The 20836-nt window shown below is 44.5% G+C and overlaps 1 protein-coding gene and 1 pseudogene across 1 annotated transcript; both read right to left on the bottom strand.

Moving 5' to 3' along the window:
• The window catches only part of LOC117443081 (integrin alpha-11-like), a 47154-nt pseudogene extending 40349 nt beyond the window's left edge, over window positions 1–6805 (bottom strand).
• Window positions 6806–16088: 9283 nt separating this feature from the next.
• LOC117443080 (sperm axonemal maintenance protein CFAP97D1) lies at window positions 16089–20520 on the bottom strand (the record flags this gene model as incomplete). Its single annotated transcript, XM_034079018.1, has 3 exons — window positions 16089–16208; window positions 17890–18073; window positions 20402–20520. Coding segments are annotated over 3 exons (393 nt in total), but the record flags the coding sequence as incomplete, so codon positions are not given.
• Window positions 20521–20836: the final 316 nt, after the last annotated feature.

Below are 20836 nucleotides of genomic sequence, written 5' to 3'. Positions count from 1 at the left end.
TCAGCAGGAGAGGACTCTTTAAAGTAGAGACTCTACATACTGATATACACCTGAACATCAGCAGGAGAGGACTCTTTAAAGTAGAGACACTACATACTGATGCACACCTGAACATCAGCAGGAGAGGACTCTTTAAAGTAGAGACACTACATACTGATATACACCTGAACATCAGCAGGAGAGGACTCTTTAAAGTAGAGACACTACATACTGATATACACCTGAACATCAGCAGGAGAGGACTCTTTAAAGTAGAGACACTACATACTGATATACACCTGGACATCAGCAGGAGAGGACTCTTTAAAGTAGAGACACTACATACTGATATACACCTGAACATCAGCCGGAGAGGACTCTTTAAAGTAGAGACACTACATACTGATATACACCTGAACACCAGCAGGAGAGGACTCTTTAAAGTAGAGACGCTACATACTGATATACACCTGAACATCAGCAGGAGAGGACTCTTTAAAGTAGAGACACTACATACTGATATACACCTGAACATCAGCAGGAGAGGACTCTTTAAAGTAGAGACACTACATACTGATATACACCTGGACATCAGCAGGAGAGGACTCTTTAAAGTAGAGACACTACATACTGATATACACCTGAACATCAGCCGGAGAGGACTCTTTAAAGTAGAGACACTACATACTGATATACACCTGAACACCAGCAGGAGAGGACTCTTTAAAGTAGAGACGCTACATACTGATATACACCTGAACATCAGCAGGAGAGGACTCTTTAAAGTGGTAACAATACTTCAGGGAGTAATTATAAACAGGCGTCTGTCTCTTTGTAGTAACAAACCAAAGTGTGAGTCAGTTTGACTAAAAGAAAAAAGGAGCAGAGTCCCCCTGCTGTAACTCAGTCAACACGTTTCACACACACACACACGCACACACACACACACACACACACACACACACACACACACACACACACTCCCTCCCCGTCAATAAAAGACATGCTTTTGGACGGCAGCAGGCTGCTGGAAATACCAGTGGAAACTGAGAGTAAAGCAGACGTTAAAGTGAAGCAGACGTTAAACCGCCCGAGGGCCCGACAGTGAACCCGTTACTGTCCAATTACGTACAGACACACACATGCATTGTTTCTGATTACATAACATCTTGTATATTTTGTGACTCGTGCAAAATATTTTAAGATTTTAGTTTTCAACATCGTGTACATCTAAGTGGTTTGCATGTCTGTCAGAAGCTGAGTGGCTAACCTCGCTAACGGGACTTTTTAAATGGCATAGTTTTTCTCCTGATGGAAATGTTCCGGTCCGTTGTAGCGCGTTGGCCCCTGCTGGCCACCGTAGCACTGATCTGAAGATTGGAAATTATATACTTCTGCTGACGAATGCAAAGAAATATTATAAAATATAAATTCATGCCATCTTTAATCCTTTGAATTCCCCCGAAGGAGACACAATGAAGACAAAGGGACCAATAGAAACTCTGAGCAGCCGCTTCACTTCCTGACTCGAGGCTCCAATGAAAGACAGTAGAAGTAACACTGACTGCACGTCCGGCACAGACACAGAGAAGTGTCTGACGTGCAGTGTGCAAAGAGCCCAGGACGTATTTCTGTTATAGATTTGAAATCAATATGTTGTTTTCACGCAGTAATTACGGAGGACATTTGGGGTGAAAATCGCTTTATTTATATATTTGCAAAAGTCTTATTTTCAATGCAAGATTTTTTTTATGGAGTAATTCAAAAGGTGGTAATAATACCTTTACTGAAGTACGGTGGTGTCGTGGTCGTTGGACGCGCGGGATCGCCGTTCCCCCACTCATTTGGAGCCTCCAGAGAGAGAGAGAGAGAGAGAGAGAGAGAGAGAGAGAGAGAGAGACAGCGCTGTCTGCTTCGTTGCAATACTGTAGCTCAAGCATTTATGCAATTTAGGCCTATGCATTGTTTAGGTAACTTATGTGCCTGTGTGTGTGTGTGTGTGTGTGTGTGTGTGTGTGTGTGTGTGTGTGTGTGTGTGTGTGTGTGTGTGTGTGTGTGTGTGTGTGTGTGTGTGTGTGTGTGTGTGTGTGTGTGTGTACTGCACACGTGCGCACTTGTGGCATTGTTTGGGATGCCCTCATTACAACAGCGTCCCCCAGTAAACAGGTCCCACTGCAGCGCTGCTGAATGTCCCCACGCTGTAAGGACAGGAAAGACATGCTTGTGTGGAGCTCCAGAAACAGGATGTGGATCAAAGCAGGAAGCTAATGGGGTGTGGAACGAGTATGCAGTAGAATTAAGCAATAGCTCACGACAGGCCGTGGTATATGCTCATTATATCACAGCTAAGGGGCGTGGTTCGGCCCGACGCGAAGGATCAAAAAGCGACGTCGCTATGAACGCTTGGCCGCCACAAGCCAGTTATCCCTGTGGTAACTTTTCTGACACCTCCTGCTTAAAACCCAAAAGTCAGAAGGATCGTGAGGCAGTAGTAGTAGAAATGTAAATATATTTATAAAACTGACAAGTCAAATCAAGCAATCTGATTGGCCGATAGTATTTTTGCGGACCTCTTTGATTACAGATTTGAAAACATCGTTGCTTGCTTTAAAAGTAGCTCAATTCATGATGTCAGACCTTGGAAAGTATCTAGATATCCCTGCCCTGATGCCAAAGGAACTGCACACTGAATATGTTTTGCCGTTTGATGTGTATGTCTGGACCGCTGCGTAAAAAGGAGGGTTTCTGCCCCGTTACTTCTCCGCTGCTTTCTTGTTCCAGGCTGAAAAGCAAACTGCAGGCAGTTTACTTTTCAGCCCAACGGTATACTGTTTTTCTCAGACGCGGAGGGATACTGACTTGATGTGAAAAGTAACTTACAATTCTACCCGTGGTATACGCTCAGTATATCACGGCTAAGAACCAATCAGATTGCTTGATTTGACTTGTCCGTTTTATAAGTACTCATAAACCACTACACGTACTTTTACTGCATTAAAACGTGGCCTTTAGAATGATTACTCCCAGGTTCACCAGCGGGGCAGAAACCTGGACCTGACCCGACTCAGAGACGAGGAGACGAGGAGCGCTTTGGAACAGAGGTGGAGCGGGAGAGATATCCTGACGAGGAGAGAGGCAGATCTCACATTCCTACTTTAGAAGAGAAGCGTTGGGCTCGCTGCTTTCTGCAGACAGGATGTCAATCTGTTTCCTGGAAGCAGAGCGAGAGAAACAGGAAGTAGATCTAATCCAGATCATCTGCAGCAGAACACTTCATGAGGAGGAGGCGAGGCGTTGGGACTGCTGCGTCTCTTCGTGGAGTACTTTTCAATCGATGCAACGAGACACAGAAAACGTGCTCAGAAATATGTAACCTTTTTCGCAGAATGCAGAAAAGTCAGGATGTTCCTCCATCCTGAGTGTCCTCCTCCAACATGAGAGTAGCATGCTACAAAGGTACCAACTGCAGCTGTGAACATGACAGGATGTGTGATGACCCAGAAGAGCATCAGGACGGTTTGAGGCAGATGATAGCTCTGTGATGAACATGATGACTCAGCCTCTATGGAGAGAGACATCAAGCATGCTCATTTCTGACGTGGAGCTGATCTGAAGTAAACATTGATACTGCTTTCTGTTCCTCCATCTTGTGACTGAGTGACTCCCTCTCTAGATATCAGCATGTGAAGGACACTGCTCAGGAACTGCTCTGTATGTGATGACTCCCTCCCTTCTGGAGAGGACACATGGACCCTGAGATGAAGCTCAACCCGGGGACCAGGGAGATGTTTCTAACAGTGTAGTAGAAGTAGTAGAAGTAGTAGTAGTAGAAGTAGTAGTAGTAGTAGTAGTAGAAGTAGTAGTAGTAGTAGTAGTAGTAGTAGAAGTAGAAGTAGTAGTAGTAGCATGTGAAGGACACTGCTCAGGAACTACTTGATGCTCTGTATGTGATGACTCCTTCCCTTCTGGAGAGGATCACAGACACATGGATCCTGAGGCTGAAGCTCGAGCCGGGACCAGGGAGAGTTAACATTAACATTAATTTAACTTAATTTTAAAAAGATAGATTTTTAGAAAAAGATAGATTTTTAGAAAAAGTCAGATTTTTGAGAAAAAGTCAGATTTTTGAGATTTTGATAAAAAGCCAAATATTTTGAGAAAAAAGTTAAAAAAAATTGAGAAAAAGACAGGATTTTGAGATTTTGAGAAAAAAACCAACAAATTATCTTTTTTGTTCCATTCTTGAGAGGATAAGAAATACATGGATCCTGAGGTTGAAGCTCCAGCCGGGGACCAGTGAGAACAGTTTCCATTGAAACAACTCCCATTATAAAATGCTGCTATTATCTCAGCTTGTCTTCAGAATTTAACCTTTTTCAGTTTTCCACCAGATTGAGACATCTTTTGATGTTTGGGACCAAATCGTGCTGTTTTCCAGTTTACTGAAACATCGATGATAATCACAGCACACGCCAGAGAACAGCAAAGAATGTGTATACAGCACATCTGACTATTTAGAGAAACTGCTTTTAAAAGGTTTCCTTAACGTTTGGTAGATGTGACCCGGACTGATGTTGGTAAAAGAAATGGATCTTAGTGAAAGTGAACATTGATATTTCTGTAAAGTGTCGTTGCAGCAGTTTTAAGAAGGAGGCATCTTCGTCCTAGCAACTTTTTAAATGAATGCTCGAGGGTAAAGTACATTTAAAAGATATGACGAACATGATGTGCCATAATCATGTCAACATAACACTAATCATAGCGTAGGACAACATGCTACGCCATGACTTGATCTGATGTGATATGGTTTTGACCTTGCAGGACATTTAGCTGACATTTTGTGCAAAGACATAAAAGTGCAATCAAACATGAAGATTCTAATTCTGAACCCTTGTGGTGCGTTCCCCAACGTGAAGCGAATCACATGTGAAGTCAATGCAAATAATGGATAGACGCGTTTTCCACTCTGACGCAAGAGTTCAATTTATTCAACTCAAGGGAGAAATCTGGAGCCAATCAGTGGCGAGAATCTCAGCCTCTCGTCCCTGACGACGTTCAATCAGAAAACCAAACAGCTGTGTTTATAAATGTACAAACCACAAACTTTCGATGACACGCATGTCTTACTTTATTTCATATGACGTCACGGTGAGTGTGGACGTGCAGCTATGTGTTAGCTTAGCTCGTCCTGATACATACATGTAAATAGCAACACATCCTCACTCCCAGGTCGGCCTATGTTGACGTTATGTCAAGTCCCTTGTGTCGGCTTTTTCCAACGCAAGGGGGGGGGCCTTAGCGTCCATTTTCAACGCAAGGGGGGGGGCCTTAGCGTCCATTTTCAACGCAAGGGGGGGGGCCTTAGCGTCCATTTTCAACGCAAGGGGGGGGGCCTTAGCGTCCATTTTCAGCTCTCCGGTATGTCCATATGCTTCTATGGACGCTCATGGAAGCACGGCATTCGTTTGTGTCGACTGCCCTTAAAGGCAATGAGAGCGTCCATTCCCATTGGATAACGGAGAATTGTACACCCGGAAGTATTTCCCCTTACTGTCGATTGATGTCACAGTGATATCTGCACTACTCATCGACTAAAAAACACCAGATTATCCTTGTTAATTACACAACATTGATTGGTTTAAATTGTGTGCAATGCTTTTGTATTTTTCTCCTTCGATTCGGAGAAACAAATCTTTTTTCAGAGTAAAGGATGGCAGAAGACCCTACACTACCCAGAATCCCCAGCTATCGTTGCTCTGCTTTCTGCACGGACCTCTCAGCTGGTCTCTCTGGAAACATCGCGTTGCGATGAAAGCAGTTAATAAAACAATATCCAAGGGATGCATGCAGAGCTGTGATTGGCTGAGATCAGTCCGGCCGTGCGTCACGACTCTTTGAAACATCTCTGTTCCCGGAAATGCATCCGTGGAGGAGCCGTGGAGGACCCATCAGTGTCTCCTCGGTTAGAGCTCCTCCAGAGAGCCTCCTCGACTCTCGATGCTCGGTCCTCGATGTGCATTTAGAGAAATGAGATGTCCTTCAACATGGCGCGCTGAAATTCATTTCCGGGTCACTACCGGGGGACAGAGGAGTCGAGGAGGGGAAATTTGATAAATGAGAAACCTACCTTGAGTTGTTATTGTTTTGGCCTCACAGCAGCATGTAGCATGTAGCATGTAGCTAATAGTATATTGTGTGTGTGAGTATAAGGAGGATGACGCGTGGAGTTACACACTAAACACACCGCCTCCAACTCTCCATCATCGACGCTGCATTACTATTATTATGTGTTTAATGACAAACAGCAGAATAATTGTATATTCGAATACCATAGAGATGCAGCTGCCATCAGAGGACTACAGAAGAAGACCCGGAGCTGCTTCGTGGACTGTGGACCAGATCTGTGGAGAGAAGAACCACAGCTGTGTTCCCTGGTAAACCCACTGCATTATGACATTCATAAATACTGATGAACTGTTCGAGAAGCTTCGCGGTCTTCTTCAGACTAACTCTTGGTCTTCACACAAAAGAGCAACATCTCTTCAGAACGGCCAGAGCGAACGTCTTCTTCATCTCTCTGCTGAGTTTCTTCAAAGCAGTCCTGATAGCGACGTCATACAAAGGCAGGAAGATGCACATCTGTAAAGAAGGAGTGTGGAATAGCATTGAGAGGCGAGAAGCTTCTGAGGGGGTGGAGCTGGTCTTCAGAGCGTGAGAGCTGCTCCACCTCAGAGCTCCTCCTGGTCAGTGTGTCCTGCTGCAGCTCTTTGATGAAGCCTTCAGCCTGCTGCTGTGTCTCCCTCTGCTTCTCTTTCATGGTGTCCATGATCTCAGCCTGCCGACTCTCAAGCGTCTCCTTCAGAGCTCAACACAGCCCTTTAACTCTCTCTCTGCCTCCTCCTGACCGAGCTCCAGAGAGTGTTTGAATCCTGAATCTTCAGTCATCTCTTCTGGATCATCTGCCCAATTAGGAGCCCTGTGTTCCTCAACGTTGCCTTCTTTTCTTTAAATTATTTTCTAACACTTTCATTGTCATGTGTCTTGTGGTTTAAAACCAACCAGATGGAGACACACATCACACGCACCAGGCAGGACGTCAGGACGCTCAGCTTGTTCCCGAGCAGACGCCACGAGGAACTTCGCCTGAAGACATTGCTAGACACCGTGCGGCCAACACCCTGAGGATGAAAAGTGAGAGTCTAGTTATTTTGTACTTTGAAAGGGTCGATATGCTAGTTTGTGGGTTAATGTATACCCATTTAAATGCAGAAAACCCTTTAGAAGCATAATAGGGCCTCTTTAATTTGTCGAGTATCAGTATGATTGTTCTAACTCCAAACAGACCGTTGATCAGGAGCCTTTTGTGTCAATTTTTAACAAACTGGGTACACCTTTACTGTAGCTTCATTTTTTAAAGACCTATGATGCAGGTCATTTCAATGCTACAAGTATTTGTGTAGGCCCTGAAGGCAAACAAATGATGATTTATGATATGTACATAGTGCTGCGTACCTGGACTCACATTCAGGTTCAGGTCCGGACTCAAGTCCAGAGGTTCAGGTTCAGGTCCGGACTTATAAGTCCGGACCTGAACCCATGGCTTGTGTCAAGTTGTGTGAGTAACTAAAGTGAACTTATTGTGAGCTAATTATCAATTGAAAATTAACTCATAATCAACTCAAATTCAAACTCGTCAGATTTATTGTGCTCCCTTCCAACTTGTGTCTACATTTCTCTACAAAGTACAAATGTAAAAAAAACACTTTGCCACTTAGTCTACAAATGACTTATGACAGCAACTACAGTGAACTACTACAAAGTTCAAACATTTATTTCATTTACCAAACTAAAGTAACCAAACAGTCCCTGAGCTGACTGAACCTAAATCCATAAAACGTTGCTGAAAGGTAGAGTGTAGAGTAGACTATACGCATTACACTGTTACACACCTACTATACAGTATAGGCTACACTGTAGTGACTGTACAGTCAGAGTGTACTGTACTGTCTGTGCACCATGTCTTTTCTACAACTCTACATGTGTACATTATACAGTACATACTACATACATAGTGATGTACATACATACTGTTAGAAATTAAAATTAATGTTGATATGGCGTAATTTTGAATTAAATACACTATTTAATTTAAATCAGTTTTATTCTGAAAAAAACGGAAGTTCACACTATTTACTTACTACTTTTATTCTGAAAATTATTCACTTCCGGTTAGCATTAGCATGTGGCGAAATGCTACGTTTTCAAACCGTGAGTCGAAGGTGAAATGACATGTGATGTTGTACACTGGGATTAGCACTCATTTATTGACGCTGAATAACGTTTATCAGGGAATGTTTAAATAACCACAGACACCAGAATATACGTAAGTGCTAGTTTTTTTGCGAGTCCAAGTACCGGTTCCTGACGTTCCGGTTTTAACCGGACTTGAACCGAAACTTTTTACAAGTCCAGTACCGGTTCGGCGTACCGGTACGCAGCACTATATGTACACGTTTAGTTCAGCAGGTAAATCTCCACATAAACACCACTTTATGATTTCTGAAGTAAAACGCTAATGTTGGGCTATAAAGGAACTACAGCACGGTCACATGACTTCACTTCACCACCGCTAAGCTAAAGGCAGCTAATGTTGGTCTATGAAGGAACTACAGCACGGTCACATGACTTCACGTCACCACCGCTAAGCTAAAGGCGGCTAATGTTGGGCTATAAAGGAACTACAGCACGGTCACATGACTTCACCACCGCTAAGCTAAAGGCAGCTAATGTTGGTCTATGAAGGAACTACAGCACGGTCACATGACTTCACGTCACCACCGCTAAGCTAAAGGTGGCTAATGTTGGGCTATAAAGGAACTACAGCACGGTCACATGACTTCACGTCAACACCGCTAAGCTAACGGAGGCTAATGTTGGGCTATAGAGGAACTACAGCACGGCCACATGACTTCACCACCGCTAAGCTAAAGGAGGCTAATGTTGGGCTATAGAGGAACTACAGCACGGCCACATGACTTCACCACCGCTAAGCTAAAGGAGGCTAATGTTGGGCTATAAAGGAACTACAGCACGGCCACATGACTTCACCACCGCTAAGCTAAAGGTGGCTAATGTTGGGCTATAGAGGAACTACAGCACGGCCACATGACTTCACCACCGCTAAGCTAAAGGAGGCTAATGTTGGGCTATAAAGGAACTACAGCACGGCCACATGACTTCACCACCGCTAAGCTAAAGGTGGCTAATGTTGGGCTATAGAGGAACTACAGCACGGCCACATGACTTCACCACCGCTAAGCTAAAGGAGGCTAATGTTGGGCTATAAAGGAACCACAGCACGGTCACATGACTTCACGTCACCACCGCTAAGCTAAAGGTGGCTAATGTTGGGCTATAAAGGAACTACAGCACGGTCACATGACTTCACGTCACCACCGCTAAGCTAAAGGAGGCTAATGTTGGACTATAAAGGAACTACAGCACGGTCACATGACTTCACGTCTCCACCGCTAAGCTAAAGGAGGCTAATGTTGGACTATAAAGGAACTACAGCACGGTCACATGACTTCACGTCACCACCGCTAAGCTAAAGGAGGCTAATGTTGGGCTATAGAGGAACTACAGCATGGTCACATGACTTCACGTCACCACCGCTAAGCTAAAGGAGGCTAATGTTGGGCTATAAAGGAACTACAGCACGGTCACATGACTTCACGTCACCACCTAAGCTAACGGAGGAAAATGCTGAGTAATTATCGGGTTTCAGGATGTATCCCTGCTGCACTTTAATCTCTTTGATCAACAGCCTCTCGTAGTGTGAGTTTCAGATCAGCTGTCTCTTGGGTTAAAGTCCACTCTTTATTGTACATCACCTGACTTCCTCCATTACATGACATCCAAAACTGACGATAGAGGGCTGCTGCATTTTATCAACCAAAAAGATAATACGTTTAAATCTAAAATCTGATCGACGTGGGGCGTCAACGTGTGACGTGTAAAGCCACTGAACAGACGTTGACGAGATAAAACTAAATACGATCGTCTGAACTCACCTGTGTGTGTTGTTGAGAATATCCTGACCGACTGCAGATCTCCAGCTTCATCCGATCGTGAGAAACTTAAACTGCGGCTGTGGAAGAGCTGTTATCCCCCTCAGGTTATAGCGACACAGTCTGGTAAAAGATTCTTGTGACACATCATTAGAAAAAACATGACAGCAAGAAATCCAGTAAAAGATTTGAATGACTTTGTAAGAACCGTCTAAGTTCAGGTTGTGATTGTCTATCAGCTGTTTCAGCGTTAGCAACTCGTTGACGGGTCTTTAATGTATATTATAAAGTGTTACAGTCCAGCGTCTGTACACGGACAGTTTTAACTATCACTCGATAACACATGTCCAGTTTGGGGGAGAGGAACAGATGTCAGCCTTTGCAGACCATTGACATGCACTGAAACGTATAGAACACACATCGATGAGGCATCAATCATTTTCTTTAAAATATAATATTCTTTCAAATCAATACGTAGATGAGTGCTTTATGTATATTTTAAAGGTGAGAACATTTTTATTTAAGATTTCACATTAGTATATTAAGTGGTTTTGAAGCATGTTGTATACGCAGTGCATAATAGAGTCGTCCTCTGATGGTATCTAGATAATATTATTGTTACAAAAAGTGTTAATGCAATAACTAAGGAATTCATAAGATGGCTAGTCACAAAAAATATATACTTTAGTGCTTTTATTCACAGCCCCTGAAAAAACTAAGTTACAAGGACGTCCAGAAGAGAACAAACCTTAATATAAGAGCTCTAATAAATGTCACCTGGTACCTCTCTGCTCTACAGCCACCGTCAGAGTAACACAAAGTCACTTGTGGCCAGAGGTTTATATCTGTTAAGCCCCTCCCCCTAGGCCAATCCACTATTTATGAACTTAATTATTGTAATTCTTACCACCTACAAAATGTATTTCAAACTAATTAAACACAACAAATCAAATAGGTCAACATATTCTACTTGTTCTGACCACAGAAGACCTAAACGATTACTTTTAATACTTTTAAATATTGTCCCCCGGGCCCATGCACCACATGGTACGCTCCAATCGAGCCCAGCTGTTCCACTTAGTGAGCCTGTAGCTAAGGAGCAGTTTCCTGTGTCTCTGTTTGGAACTGAGAGGGCACCAGGTTCCTTTGGCACAGCATTGTTAAGTTAAGTGTGATTTAAAAGTAGAAATACTGTGGAAGGTAACTTCGTCACTAAGGACTGACGGCTTCAGGCCGGGTGATAGCACAGTATGTTGTCTGTGGCTGATGACGGTGTGCACCTGGTGTCCTGTGTTGTCTCCTCCCCCTCACCTGTGTCTTGTTGTGATGATTAGAGGGTGGGTATTTAGGGGGGGGGGGGTGTGTGTGTGTGTGAGAGAGAGATCCTTGTGGCTGCAGGATGTGGACAAGGAGAACAGCAGATTGAGGCTGTGAACTTTGTGCCCATGTTTTTAATAAATGCCCACGCCGGGTTATATTTTTGGACGTTCTGCCTCCTTGCTTGGTCGGGCCGCTCAACGGTCAGCTTCACAAACACTGAAAGGTAGTGATGGCGAGATGAAGCTTTGAAGCTTTCCAGCCAATTGGTTCACAAAGGCTTCATCTCACGAGGCTTCATCTCACGAGGCTTCATCATGGGCTTCATCTGAACACAACCCCCTGCTGGTCAAAGTGTGTACAACAGGCAGACATCTCAACAGCTCCATCATCTCATTCCGAGTCCCCATTGAGTAAAGCCTTAGTAACTCTAAACAACGAACATAAACTCATATCTTCATGTCAACAATATAGTTTTTATTCCAGTGTAATGATTGTGATGGAAAGCCTCAGGAGGCTGGCACACATCGCAAAGAGGGATTTGTATTCTTAATAATATTGGTAAACGTAACCACGTTGTAGCCGGAGAAAGGCTGAACCATATCAAAGAATACATTTATGAACTACATTATCTCCTTTAGCTGTAGCTTTTGTAAACAACAACAAAGACGTGTTGTTCAGGCGTTGAACCGGGGCCCTGCGGTCAGGAGTCGACTGCTTCCAGCTGAGCCGCAGCTCACACGCCACAGCTCCCTGACACACTGCATACTTATTCATTTATTCATTCATGTTTTTATTCCTACTTTTATTTATGCTTGTATTTATTTATACTTATGACATGTTCGCCCTCTATGAGTGAGGGTCTGAGCTCTGGATCCATCGTGTCCCGGGCCCGGGTACAGGAGGGGTGATATGTTCTTATTATACCTCGAGCGTTGTGGTTCAACGGCTCAACCGATCTGAGTCGCTTCCTGAAGCAGTCACGTGGTGTCGACAGGCAGCGAGGCTTCGTTTGGCATCGATGACGTCACTGGCCCAAAACGATACAAGCCTCGACACAGGCCTCACAAGAAGCTTCGGGGATTACTCGACACGCGCTCCGAAGCCTCGGCGCAGCACGTAACATCACCAGATTAAACATGATCTTAAAATATATATTATATATATTTTTTGCATTTTGTTGTAATCATTATTGTAATACTTTCTGCTGACACTAGGTGGGGCTGTGCCGCTAATGACCAGTCGCACTGCTCACAGGTGCATGTGTGTTCATGACGTCAGTGAGCTCTTCAAGCAGAAAATCCCAAGCGTCAGAACAAAAGGTATTTGTAGAAATCTGTCCCAGTTAAGGGAAACAACATCATTAATAAATAAATCAACAATACATTTTTTATATTGTCTGATTTTGACTCGTTTTGGAGGCAGTTTAATTCATTAGATTTTCTGCTGAAAGGACCTTTTGACTACAGGTCCAAAACCAGCAAGACACACGGATGTCTGGGAGCAAAGGACTGGGACCTGGGGAGTTAGAAACACTGGAAATAACTAAAGGACAAGTTAGAAAAGAAAGTGAGGTCAAAGAAAACTGTGTGCTAAAAAGTGAGCGATGAGTCTAAACATTCCAGATGTCTCGCACTGCGACTTTAATTCATGCTCCTTTGTTTTTAAATGCCATTTTATAATATGTGTATTAATGCTCTTAATGTCGTTCATGGCTGTGAAGCACTTTGACTTGCCTTGTGTCGAAATGTGCTTTATAAATAAACGTGCCTTGAAATAAAACAAAATAATAATGTGGGTTGTATTTGATGAATCCCAAGTTATCATGTGATCCCCTCGCTGTTCCCCTCGGCGTCATACGTGCGCCACTTAAAGGGGACCTGTCGTGCAAAATGCCCTTTTCTTGCACAACTACACTGGCTCCCAGTCCACTACAGGATCCAGTTCAAGGTTCTGCTCCTCACGTACAGAGCCCTGAATGGACAAAGCCCAAAATACCTCTGTGACCTCATCCGTACCCAGACATCTACCCGCTCTCTCCGCTCAGCCACGCTCCTCTTCTTCACATCCCCCGCACACGTCTCCGAACAATGGGAGACCGAGCCTTCTGCTCATTCGCCCCGCGCCTCTGGAACTCCCTCCCAGATCAGCTGAGATCTGCCCCTTCCATGAGGTCTTCAAAACCGGCCTTAAGACCCTCTTCTTTCGGCCGGCCTTCCAATAAACTTTGAGCACGGTACACCTGGAGTACTGCCATTTTTATCGCTATCTCCGACTTTTATTTTTGTACTCTATTTTTTTTTATTTATTATTTATTATTATTATTACAATTATCTGTTTAATCTCTCAAAGTGTATCAGTATCCCTTGTTGTGAAGGACTTCGAGATTTGTATTGGCAGATGAGAAGCGCTATATAAATTAAATATATTATTATTATTATTATTCTACATCAACATGTGTCCCCGGTGTGTCCCCGGTGTGTCCCCGGTGTGTCTGGAACTCACGCAGCGTCAGGAAATAAACCCTCTCTCTTTTCCTCCGTACCCAAATCTCTAAAGACGGGGAACAACGGAGCTGATCCAGATTTGCGTCCGATATAACGTAACATCTGAAATGTGGACCCACGGGCCAATCAGAAAGCTGCTATCAGAAACAATGCCCGACTGTTTTGGACGTAACATGGTCGGTGTTTACATTAGCATGCTAACACTCAGAGCTAACCTGTGCTGGAGAGCATGTGTGTGAAGAAGCAGGAAGTAGAAAGGAACTCACCTCGTGGTGTAACCGGCAGGAGAGAAAGCCTTTGAGCTCCAGACTGTTTCAGATCCTTGATGATCCTGATATGGAGTTTCATCACGGCAGCATCTCCCGTATGAGCCGGCATAAGCTCCGCCCCTATTTTTTAACAATTTGTTGTTGATGTAGAAGAGACGTGAAGAACAGGGGACACATGTTGATGTAGAAGAGACATGAAGAAGAGGAGACACATGTTGATGTAGAAGAGACATGAGGAAGAGGAGACACATGTTGATGTAGAAGAGACATGAAGAAGAGGAGACACATGTTGATGTAGAAGAGACATGAGGAAGAGGAGACACATGTTGATGTAGAAGAGACGTGAAGAACAGGGGACACATGTTGATGTAGAAGAGACATGAAGAAGAGGGGACACATGTTGATGTAGAAGAGACATGAAGAAGAGGGGACACATGTTGATGTAGAAGAGACATGAAGAAGAGGGGACACATGATGTAGAAGAGACATGAAGAAGAGGGGACACATGTTGATGTAGAAGAGACATGAAGAAGAGGGGACACATGTTGAGGTAGAAGAGACATGGAGAAGAGGGGACACATGTTGATGTAGAAGAGACATGAAGAAGAGGGGACACATGTTGAGGTAGAAGAGACATGGAGAAGAGGGGACACATGTTGATGTAGAAGAGACATGAAGAAGAGGGGACACATGTTGATGTAGAAGAGACATGAAGAAGAGGGGACACATGTTGATGTAGAAGAGACATGGAGAAGAGGGGACACATGTTGATGTAGAAGAGACATGAGGAAGAGGGGACACATGTTGATGAAGGAGAGACATGGAGAAGAGGGGACACATGTTGATGTAGGAGAGACATGGAGAAGAGGACTTTGCAGAAGAGGTGATATTGGATGTGTGAAAGTAGCTTGATAGCAGAGGACTTCTTGTTTCACGGGGTCGTGGTGATACAGATGAAAGAGCTCTTTCTGTTTCTGTTTCTGTGAGAATCAGATGTATGAATCCGTTTCAGCAGAGACGCGCAGGTACCGCCCCCTGGTGGAGAGCAGAGGACTGAACTCTTTAGTAGATTTTAAAGTTGTTATTGTTGTTGATATTGGAGATGAGCTGCGTCTGTGCTATCGGTAACCATGTGGTCTGATGTGTGCAGTAACACTGCATGTGTTCATACCTTTTCACATTTACATGTTGCGAGTTTATAAATACCCACATCGCTTTTCAGATTCTTTTTTATTTACATGAACAAACATAAAGTTAAATATCAGTCAGGGTTTGGTCTCCATCGGGGTGCAGGTTTACATGTTAGAGAGAAGCCAGAAAACAATATCTCACGCAGCTCGTCACGTTGTTGTTTACCTCACGTTGTTGATTACGTCAGCAGACATCTTGTTTACGAGCGTCATGTTCTCGTTGATAATTGATATATCTTATAAACAAGATCAGAGACACATACTATATCTTTCGAGGAACACCCCTGATTATCGCTTCCAAAGATCTCCAGGTGCTCCTCTGGAGGTCAGACGCCTCGTCACGTGAGGCTTCTTTGTGACGCACTTTGCGGACCTGTGAGAAAGGTGTGGCAGCGCCTCCTCTCAGTCAGAGACATCAGGGTGCGGGACATCAGGGTGCGGGACATCAGGGTGCGGGACATCAGGGTGCGAGACATCAGGGTGCGGGACATCAGGGTGCGAGACATCAGGGTGCGAGACATCAGGGTGCGGGACATCAGGGTGCGGGACATCAGGGTGCGAGACATCAGGGTGCGGGACATCAGGGTGCGAGACATCAGGGTGCGGGACATCAGGGTGCGAGACATCAGGGTGCGGGACATCAGGGTGCGATCAGAGGTCACAGTCAGGAAACATATTATATTTGGATTTCAAGAAGCTTTACCCTAACCCCATCATAGGAAGTGATTGTTGGAGTAATTTAATCTGAAGGATTATTTATTTTAGATCAAATGAAAGTGAACATCTTTAGTTTGTGTTTGTTTCTTCTCTCTCAGTGTCCGTGCCGCTCGACGCCCGCTCACCGTCCGCTGCAAACTTCACCTTCCTGCTTGACCTCTGCACACACACACACACACACACACACACACACACACACACACACACACACACACACACACACACACACACACACACACACACACACACACACACACATACACACACACACACACGCACACACACGCACACACACATATACACACACGCACACACACACACGCACACACATATACACACACGCACACACACACACACGCACACACACATATACGCACACACACATATACACACACGCATGCACACGCACGCACAGACACACGCACACACACACATACACACTCACACACACGCACACACACACATGCACACGCACACACACATATACACACACGCACACACACACACACGCACATACACACACACACACACACATATACACACACACGCACACACACAGACACACGCACACACACACATACACACACACGCATGCACACGCACGCACACACAGACACACACACATACACACTCACACACACACACACACACACACACACATTGTATTAATACAGCACTTGCAAATGACTGACACACAGTACGTTAGTGTAATACCTCTTTACTCATGTTTGCAATAACCTTCTTATTTTTGTTGGCGATCAAAAATAAATTGACAGAAATCTTTACCAAAAAAAAGTTGACTAAAGAAAAAGAAATACAAGGACTCTGGGTGGGACCCTAGATAACAACCTGTCCTTCACTGCAAACATCGCTGCTGCAACCCGCTGCTGCAGATACACGCTCTACAGCATCAGGAGGACGCGTCCCCAGCTGACCCAGAGAGCCACGCAGGTTCTGGTCCAGGCTCTCGTCCCCTCACGCCTAGACTACTGCAACTCCCTCCTGCTGGTCTGCCTGCATGTGCCATCCGACCTCTGCAGCTCATCCAGAATGCAGCGGCTCGTCTGGTCTTCATCCTTCCTGAATGTTCCCACACCACGCCGCTCCTCCGCTCCCTCCACTGGCTTCCGGTAACTGCTAGAATCCACTTCCAGACCCTGGTGCTTGCGTACCATGCTGAATGGATCTGGCCCTTCCTACATCCAGGACATGGTTAAACCGTGCACCCCAGCACGTGCACTCCGCTCTGCATCAGCCAGACGGCTCGCTGCAGCCTCGCTGCGAGGGGGACCCAAGTCCCATCAGCAGGAACACGTGGGTTTGCTGTCCTGGCTCCAAGATGGTGGAACGAGCTCCCATTGACATCAGGACAGCAGAAAGCTCACACACCTTCCAGACTGAAAACTCATCTCTCTCGACTCCACCTCGAGGAGAGAACTACTAACAAAGCACTTATATACTAACAAAGGACTGGCTCCTCTAAAGCCAGCTGAGTAGCACTTGAAATGCTTGGCTCTAAGAAGCCTGATGTACTTTATGATTCTGCTTTCTTCAGGTTGTGTCTTCCTGGTCGAACGCACTTATTGTGAGTCGCTTTGGATAAAAGCGTCAGCTAAATGTAACGTAATGTAACGTAATGTAATGTAACGTAATGTAACGTAATGTAACGTATTGTAACGTAATGTAACGTAATGTAACGTAATGTAACGTCAGTGTGTGTCAGGATGTCTGAAATGACCAGGTTAGCCACGTTAGCTAGCTAGCTCGCAGCAGGTCTGCAGTGACACCAGGAGTCATGTGATCACTTTGTTCAACAACAGAGACAGTTTTAAATTCTCACGTGTTTCTCTCCGAGTCCTCGGGGGTATCGTGAGATGTCGTCACGGCGACGCTCCGCCCTCTCCCAGTCGTCCAACCACAGCGGGCGGCGATGCTCCGACTGCCGGCTCGTGATTCGCTGATAGATGGCCTGATTCTGACGGCCAATCAGAAGAAGCTCCTCCCTCCTCCTGTCAGCATTCAGACTGAAGAGGAAAAATAACACACGCTTACAAAATCTTATTCTCAAACAATCTCGACTATACTCAACAATTTGTTTCTATTTCTTTGGTTTAAACTTCATCTCGAGTTACTTTATTGATTCATTGATTCTCAGAATACTTTTCTGTTGATTGAAATCGAGCTGAAGAATCGGACATCTTGGAGTTGGAGGAGACCAAAAACAGAGATAATGATGTAAGATCTTCATGATGCTTTGTGACGCCTGGTTGAATCCGTTCCAGAGATCAGTTTACGAAGTGAGGAGAACCTCTTCATCTAATCGCTAGTTAGGAGAGATTATATTGCTCTCAATTTAAAGCAACTTCCTGTCCCAGAATAACTTATGTTCGGGACTCACAGTCTCACATCTAAACGTGTAATAACTACGTTGGTCCACAACGTAGGACGTAGTATTTCGACAAAAACGCCTCTGAAATTGTAAAATCCCTACGTTTTTTTTCACCATTCATTCCAATGGTTGCGTCTACGTCACGTGATCTTCACATTTCTCCCTGCAGAAAAAGAAAACATGGCCGACATTCGTTTTATTCTCGGTGTAAAATGCCTATTTTAAGGTTAGTTTGGCGATTAAAATGCCCTTTGATGTCATTTGATGCGAGAAATATGAGTTGTTATTTCAGATGATGTGTGCAGTGGATGCACATGATCTTTAGTTTGCTAGTTATTACGAAGATTACTTCAGGAAATTTGTCTATACAACGTGTTCATTGTTACCAAGGTGGTTGCTAGGGACGCTGCTATCGATATTATTTCTGTTATGTTGTGTAACTGTTTAATGGTGTTATCTTTATTGCTACCCCCTTCCCCGTCAATGTGTAGTGTTGGTCCACAGCGCAAACATATTAGTTTAACAAAATCCGCATCTAAAATGGTGGCATAGTGTGGTGCCGAGAGACGGGAGTCGGAGGCGGGGTATCAGAGGTACAAGCTAGACTTTTATTTAGCATCTCAAAACACATGTAAACAGCTTCATGCCCGGGAAGCGAAGACCGGCGGAGACAGGAAGTCCGGCTCACTAAAATGTCCGTGCAGAACAATACCCTAACCCATAGATCCGTGGGTGAATAATGTCAATCAACACAATTTGCAATTCTCCATTTACTCAACAATAACACATAATTATCCTTGTGTTTATTTATTTGTTTGATTAATAAACACAAGTGAATGTCGGCCATGTTTTTTTTTCTGCAGGGAGAAATGTGAAGATCACGTGACGCCAGCCATTGGAATGAATGGTGAAAAAAAACGTAGGGATCCAACCATTTCAGAGGCGTTTTTGTAGAAATACTACGTGCTACTTTGTGGACCAACGTAGTTATTACACGTTTTTTTATGAGACTGGGTTGGAAAAACCCCTAACAGATCAAAAAGCCAGCTCAGATGAATATAAATAAGGAGTTACGGCCCGTCCACACGACAGCGTCGACAGCTCCACTCTGCCCATTCACTTTGAATGGGGTGACGTCACGTTGCCTCGCTTTTTCGCCGAACTGAATTGTGGGTAGCAGAGCGGTCCGTCTCCGAAGTTAAACAATGTTCAATTTCTGACGCCGGAGTAGCCAGCGCCAGCCAATCAAATCCCGTTTCGGAAAATCTGACAGCTCAAGCCGTAGCCAATCAAACCGCGTCTAAGCTGGGAGAGATATCCCGCCGCTCATTTCTATATTTCAAAAAAAGTTGGAGGAGAAACTAACTATCGCCGTAGCAACCACCCGGTTGTGTATGACCAGACCCTCTTCACCTACCGGGATACAAACCGGAGGAACCAGCATGGAGGGAGGTGGAGAGACAGGGGGGGAAACTGGTAGGTTTTCGCCTGTTTGGGGAGTTTATATATATATTGCTCGCATAAAATCCCGGGGGGTTTTTGCTTTGTATGTCGGGGGCGGGAGATTCATGTGATTGGTTGTTGGCCGTGTTGCTTGAATAAAATCCCCAAGCTCCAGACACGCCCAGCTCCAAGCTTCTATTGAAGCTGTAGTGAGGACGCTCTGTCACTGTTGGTCAAACTCAGGCTGTGAGATAGGACGTAATGTTTCATGGCAGGATAAGCTATGACTTCATTTTCATTACAGACATCATTACACGGTTTAGTTGAGGACATGATTCTGATTTAATTTGGACATTTCAGAGGTTGCTATATTGTTCAGCGAGAAGATCATTATTGAAAACAGAACACTCAATGGAGCGACGCAAAAAACTAAGATTTCTCACTGTTTTTAAAATGAGCTTTTTATCTAAAAAATAACATATAGCTATATGTGTCCATGCCATGAGTTTGTTGTTCTCACCTCCTCAGGTGGTACTGGTTCTGATGGTCCACCAGACCTTTGGAGCAGACGATATCGGCCAGTTTGGACGCCAGCAGCCGGTTATCTCTGTCGACGACGGACAGACGCTCGTCCTGCAGCTGAACCACACCGGAGACAAAGCTGAGAGTAATCCCCGGTGAAATCACTCCATCGCACCTGGATATAACTCGTTTATTTGTATGAGACTGAAAATGGTGCAGGGATGTTGTATTTCTCTGTTGGACCCTGAAGGCAGCATCTCCCTGATCCAATGGGATTTCTCCATGAGAGTATGTCAGAAAATAATCTCTGTATCAAACAAACGTTTATGATAGTTACACGTTTAGTTCAGCAGGATAATCTCCACATATTATCACCACTTTATGATTTCTGAAGTAAAAAGCTAATGTTGGGCTATAAAGGAACTACAGCACG

This window comes from Pseudochaenichthys georgianus, unplaced genomic scaffold, assembly GCF_902827115.2.
Source record: "Pseudochaenichthys georgianus unplaced genomic scaffold, fPseGeo1.2 scaffold_533_arrow_ctg1, whole genome shotgun sequence".
NCBI lineage: Eukaryota > Metazoa > Chordata > Actinopteri > Perciformes > Channichthyidae > Pseudochaenichthys > Pseudochaenichthys georgianus.
The sequence above is the reverse complement of the archived record's forward strand: the minus strand, read 5'-3'. Positions and strand labels throughout refer to the sequence as shown.